We start from the raw sequence: 6,537 nt of genomic DNA, 5'->3' as shown, positions 1-6,537 counted from the left end.
GAGGTCGGGGGTCGGTGTCCCGGTGGGTGGGGGAGGTCGGTGTCCTGGTGGGTCGGGGGAGGGTGGGGATCGGTGTCCCTTTGGGTGGGTGGTCGTTGGGGGAGGTGGGGTTGAGAGTCGGGACTTTGATAGAAACCGGGAGGAAAGGTCGGCCTGAAATTTAGCTGCACCCTCACCGCCAATAATTGGAAGTGAAGAAGCAAAATGATGATGTTTGTCGCCTGTTTCACGGGACAGGGTGATGTAATTACCGCCTGCTTAACCGGACCTGTGGGGAGTGGGCGAATGGGGGCGGGGTCCTTTCAGTGTGTATAGGGTGCCTTGCAGAGTGTAATATGATTTCTAACCGTACTCTTCCTTGTCTTGCAGATGAACTCGCCCATGAATTCAGTCAGCAGCACAGAGGATGTGAAACCACCTTTGGGAATTAACGGCGTGCTTAAAATGTCACCTCACTCCTCAAATTGTCCGCTTTCACTCACCAAACACATCTGTGCCATCTGTGGGGACAGGTCTTCAGGTACGTGCGTGTGGCCGGTCACTCTCGCCGCGCGTGTGGCCGGTCACTCTCGCCGCGCGTGTGGCCGGTCACTCTCGCCGCGCGTGTGGCCGGTCACTCTCGCCGCGCGTGTGGCCGGTCACTCTCGCCGCGCGTGTGGCCGGTCACTCTCGCCGCGCGTGTGGCCGGTCACTCTCGCCGCGCGTGTGGCCGGTCACTCTCGCCGCGCGTGTGGCCGGTCACTCTCGCCGCGCGTGTGGCCGGTCACTCTCGCCGCGCGTGTGGCCGGTCACTCTCGCCGCGCGTGTGGCCGGTCACTCTCGCCGCGCGTGTGGCCGGTCACTCTCGCCGCGCGTGTGGCCGGTCACTCTCGCCGCGCGTGTGGCCGGTCACTCTCGCCGCGCGTGTGGCCGGTCACTCTCGCCGCGCGTGTGGCCGGTCACTCTCGCCGCGCGTGTGGCCGGTCACTCTCGCCGCGCGTGTGGCCGGTCACTCTCGCCGCGCGTGTGGCCGGTCACTCTCGCCGCGCGTGTGGCCGGTCACTCTCGCCGCGCGTGTGGCCGGTCACTCTCGCCGCGCGTGTGGCCGGTCACTCTCGCCGCGCGTGTGGCCGGTCACTCTCGCCGCGCGTGTGGCCGGTCACTCTCGCCGCGCGTGTGGCCGGTCACTCTCGCCGCGCGTGTGGCCGGTCACTCTCGCCGCGCGTGTGGCCGGTCACTCTCGCCGCGCGTGTGGCCGGTCACTCTCGCCGCGCGTGTGGCCGGTCACTCTCGCCGCGCGTGTGGCCGGTCACTCTCGCCGCGCGTGTGGCCGGTCACTCTCGCCGCGCGTGTGGCCGGTCACTCTCGCCGCGCGTGTGGCCGGTCACTCTCGCCGCGCGTGTGGCCGGTCACTCTCGCCGCGCGTGTGGCCGGTCACTCTCGCCGCGCGTGTGGCCGGTCACTCTCGCCGCGCGTGTGGCCGGTCACTCTCGCCGCGCGTGTGGCCGGTCACTCTCGCCGCGCGTGTGGCCGGTCACTCTCGCCGCGCGTGTGGCCGGTCACTCTCGCCGCGCGTGTGGCCGGTCACTCTCGCCGCGCGTGTGGCCGGTCACTCTCGCCGCGCGTGTGGCCGGTCACTCTCGCCGCGCGTGTGGCCGGTCACTCTCGCCGCGCGTGTGGCCGGTCACTCTCGCCGCGCGTGTGGCCGGTCACTCTCGCCGCGCGTGTGGCCGGTCACTCTCGCCGCGCGTGTGGCCGGTCACTCTCGCCGCGCGTGTGGCCGGTCACTCTCGCCGCGCGTGTGGCCGGTCACTCTCGCCGCGCGTGTGGCCGGTCACTCTCGCCGCGCGTGTGGCCGGTCACTCTCGCCGCGCGTGTGGCCGGTCACTCTCGCCGCGCGTGTGGCCGGTCACTCTCGCCGCGCGTGTGGCCGGTCACTCTCGCCGCGCGTGTGGCCGGTCACTCTCGCCGCGCGTGTGGCCGGTCACTCTCGCCGCGCGTGTGGCCGGTCACTCTCGCCGCGCGTGTGGCCGGTCACTCTCGCCGCGCGTGTGGCCGGTCACTCTCGCCGCGCGTGTGGCCGGTCACTCTCGCCGCGCGTGTGGCCGGTCACTCTCGCCGCGCGTGTGGCCGGTCACTCTCGCCGCGCGTGTGGCCGGTCACTCTCGCCGCGCGTGTGGCCGGTCACTCTCGCCGCGCGTGTGGCCGGTCACTCTCGCCGCGCGTGTGGCCGGTCACTCTCGCCGCGCGTGTGGCCGGTCACTCTCGCCGCGCGTGTGGCCGGTCACTCTCGCGTGTCATTGCTGTGCACCAGCACCATGTGAATTAATTTATTACCGATTGAGCGTGTTAGGGTGCTCGAGGGATGGGTTTCGATGGGCTGAATGGTCTTTTCGTGCCTTTGACAGGTTGATAATTCTACCTGCAGGTATTTTTGTCGTGAACTTTAGTTTCCTTATACCTCTGACTCTCCCGGTTTTTCCCTAACGCTCCTTTCATTGTGATCAGAATATTGAAGGGCTGATTTTCTGACATTACTGTGAGTGGGCGCCTCGTCCCCTGTTAGTGCGCTCTGACCCACATTTACCATGTACGCTCCCAGGGGCGAAACTCCCACCAGGAGTCTGTTGGGGAAAACCCCTTTTATGCTCATCTGTCAACATCTGTGATCCCCGTTTTGTGCTCTATAATGGACTTGCGCTTTCTCGATCGGCCGTGGCGGTGACTCCGGGCGCAGGGCGGTGACCTGAGGCAGTGATCTCCTTTCCCTGTTTCGCTCCCTCTCTGGATAGATTAGGGTTGGTGGTGGTGAGTTTATGTTGTTCTTGTACACATTGTGAAAACACCCAGTAACAAGAAGAACAATTTAACAATAGTTTTCCCCCCCTCTGCAGGCAAACATTACGGCGTTTACAGCTGTGAAGGTTGCAAAGGCTTCTTCAAACGCACGGTGCGCAAAGACCTTACCTACACTTGCCGCGACAACAAGGACTGTATGATCGACAAGCGCCAGCGTAACCGGTGCCAATACTGCCGCTACCAGAAGTGTCTTGCTATGGGGATGAAGCGGGAAGGTATGGGCGCAGACTTCAGAGGTGTGTCTAGTTAGGCTAAGGGACGTGTGCGGGTCTCGCTCTGCGGAGGCTCTTGGTGACGTGCAGCTCTATTACAGAATAAACAACACTGGAATCACGCTCCCAGCTCCAGGGTGTGACCTGTTCTATTGGTTTATTTTGCCTTTCACCTTCCTCTATATCCACTGCGAGCCCCACTGGCACTCAGGGACGGGGTGGGGGGGGGACAATAATAGACTCTATGATTTCCTCGGCCTTCTGCTACCCCAGCCATGGAGACCGGGCCGTCACACTGTGAGGGTCGGCAGGCTAATCGCTGGTGGGATGTCAGCTCAATCTTATCCTCACCCAAAGTCCAGTAGGGGTCATGGGTCAGGAGCAGTAACTCTGGTTGATTTCCCCTCTCTCTAGCCCAGGGGTCACTGGACAGTGATCAGGAGCAGGAACCCTGGCTGATTTCCCCTCTCTCTAGCCCAGGGGTCATTGAGATCAGCTGTACCACTGCTAACTCACGGGGTCTGGAACCGGTGATCTCCCACTCCGTGTCTCTCAGTCCCACACCGGGCGGTGATCTCCCACTCCGTGTCTCTCAGTCCCACACCGGGCGGTGATCTCCCACTCCGTGTCGCTCAGTCCCACACCGGGCGGTGATCTCCCGCTCCGTGTCTCTCAGTCCCACACCGGGCGGTGATCTCCCGCTCCGTGTCTCTCGGTCCCACACCGGGCGGTGATCTCCCGCTCCGTGTCTCTCAATCCCACACCGGGCGGTGATCTCCCGCTCCGTGTCTCTCAATCCCACACCGGGCGGTGATCTCCCGCTCCTTGTCTCTCAGTCCCACACCGGGCGGTGATCTCCCGCTCCGCGTCTCTCAGTCCCACACCGGGCGGTGATCTCCCGCTCCGCGTCTCTCAGTCCCACACCGGGCGGTGATCTCCCGCTCCGTGTCTCTCAGTCCCACACCGGGCGGTGATCTCCCGCTCCGTGTCTCTCAATCCCACACCGGGCGGTGATCTCCCGCTCCGCGTCTCTCGGTCCCACACCGGGCGGTGATCTCCCGCTCCGTGTCTCTCGGTCCCACACCGGGCGGTGATCTCCCGCTCCTTGTCTCTCAGTCCCACACCGGGCGGTGATCTCCCGCCCCGCGTCTCTCAGTCCCACACCGGGCGGTGATCTCCCGCTCCGTGTCTCTCGGTCCCACACCGGGCGGTGATCTCCCGCTCCGTGTCTCTCAATCCCACACCGGGCGGTGATCTCCCGCTCCGTGTCTCTCAATCCCACACCGGGCGGTGATCTCCCGCTCCGTGTCTCTCAATCCCACACCGGGCGGTGATCTCCCGCTCCGCGTCTCCCGGTCCCACACCGGGCGGTGATCTCCCGCTCCGTGTCTCTCAGTCCCACACCGGGCGGTGATCTCCCGCTCCGCGGGGCTCAGGTGTCTGTGCCTGGCCTGGCTCCATCCAACCGAGGGTCTGTCCTCGGCCTCCAGCTCCATCTAACGTTCACCAAAGGAAAAAGGTTACAAGTGATTCATTGGAGGAAGACTGTGTTTACTGAGCCGCTGGCCAATGACCATGGCTGCACTGCAGCTCCAGCCTGATTTCTAATTGATGTCCTGCCCACCTGGAGCAGTGAGGTCTCCCTCGGTCAGTGTACCCCCAGTAATGGAGAACCCCTCTCCAGGTGATGGCAGTAATGTCCCCACACTTGGCCTTTAATCAGTGTGGAAATTATCCAGAATTTACAAACAAAATTCCCCAAATATTGCTAACATTTGAAAAGTGAAATATTGATAAACAGTGTCGTAAGTCAGAACGAGGATCACAGGCAGGGGGGTAGGACTGGCACTCGCTCCGAGTGCCCCTTGTGTGGTTTACTGACAGTGAACTCATTCGGTAATTGCGCTGCTGTCCCAATCGCTGATGCACAGAGAGGCTCTCGTACCAAGTAATGGCGATGTTGGCTGTAACAATGGTGTGTGCAAGTTGTCATTGTTCAAGGTGAACAGTGAGGCTCTGTGTTTAAAATCATAATCCATTCAGAATCTCTTTCAGTTGATTGGAGTTATTCATTTTTAAGGCATGTGTCTTGATAACCTGATTTAATGATTGATTGTTAACCCCTTGATGTCTGGTAACATGCTTACAGCGAAGGAAAGAGATGATTGCATTGTGCATTGAACTCATCCCGTTTAATTCCAGCAGAGCTACATCACTGCTAACATTTTAACTGAGATGAGTGGCTGATCCCAACACAGGCGTTTGAGGAGGAGGCTTCTGATTGGTTCGGTTATCTCAGCCCCAGGCATTTGAATCTGCACTAAGTGCATTCTGGCCACGTACATAACCTAACTCTTCCGAACTATTTCTGAAGGGGCTTTGCAGCTTTCAGTCTCTGCACTGCCTCCCCATCCCATAACCCGGCCAGAGGGGACCTTGTATGTCTTTCTATAAATGAACTGTACAATGTTACATCGCCGAAAAGTCATTTGGCCCATCAAGTCTGTGAATCACAGAATCTTAGAGCACAGAAGGAGGCCATTCTGCCCATCATGCATGTGCCAGCTCTTTGAAAGAGCTATCCAATTAGTCTTACTTCCATGCTCTTTCTCTGTAGCCCTGTGACTTTTCTCCCCTTCAAATGTATATGCAACTCCCTTTTGAAAGTTATTATTGAATCTGCTCCCACCGCCCTTTCAGGCAGTGAATTCCAGATCATAACAACTCACTGCATAAAAACATTTCTCCTCATCTTCCCTCTTTTTTTTGCCAATTATCTTAAATCTGTGTCCTCTGGTTACTGACCCTTCTGCCACTGGAAACAGTTTTTCCTTAATTACTCTCTCAAAACCCTTCATGATTTTGAACACCTCTATTAAATCTCCCCTTAACCTTCTCTGCTCTAAGGAGAACAATCCCAGCTTCTCCAGTCTCTCCACATAACTGAAGTCCCTCATCCCTGGTACCATTCCAGTAAATCTCCTCTGCACCCTCTCTAAGGCCTTGACATCCTTCCTAAAATGTGGTGCCCAGAATTGAACACAATACTCCAGCTGTGTGCTGGTATTTTTCCCACAGGAGACACCGAGTCCAATCCTGCTCTCCTGAAAGCTCCCCATACCCTTTAATATTCCTCTTTCTCCAGCAACTTTCTGACTCCCTTTTAAAAGAATCAATGGACGCAGGATTGCAGAAACTCAGAATAGCTGCAAAACAGAAAACAAAGAGTAGGGGTTAAAGGTAGTTACTCAGACTGGTAAAAGGTGGGAAGTGGTGTTCCACAGGGATCAGTGCTGGGACCACTGTTGTTCACAATTTACATCAACGATTTGGACTCAGGAATCGGAAGTACAATTTCAAAATTTGTGGACGACACCAAATTGGGGACATAGTTAATACCGAGGAGGAGTGCGACAAAATACAGGAAGACATTAATAAACTTGCAGAATGAAAGTGTAATTGGCAAATTAATTTCATTATAGATAAG

The 6,537-nt window shown here is 58.5% G+C and overlaps 1 protein-coding gene across 1 annotated transcript in view; it reads left to right on the top strand.

The window, feature by feature from the left end:
- The first annotated feature begins 369 nt into the window (after positions 1-369).
- Positions 370-6,537, top strand: part of LOC137300745 (retinoic acid receptor RXR-alpha-A) — a 44,379-nt gene continuing 38,211 nt past the window's right edge. Inside the window, exons 1-2 of the mRNA XM_067970018.1 lie at positions 370-520; positions 2,874-3,053. Of these exons, the coding sequence (XP_067826119.1) occupies positions 370-520; positions 2,874-3,053 (331 nt within the window). The remainder of the gene's footprint in view (positions 521-2,873; positions 3,054-6,537) is intronic.

This window comes from Heptranchias perlo, chromosome 31, assembly GCF_035084215.1.
Source record: "Heptranchias perlo isolate sHepPer1 chromosome 31, sHepPer1.hap1, whole genome shotgun sequence".
Taxonomy (NCBI): domain Eukaryota; kingdom Metazoa; phylum Chordata; class Chondrichthyes; order Hexanchiformes; family Hexanchidae; genus Heptranchias; species Heptranchias perlo.
The sequence above is the reverse complement of the archived record's forward strand: the minus strand, read 5'-3'. Positions and strand labels throughout refer to the sequence as shown.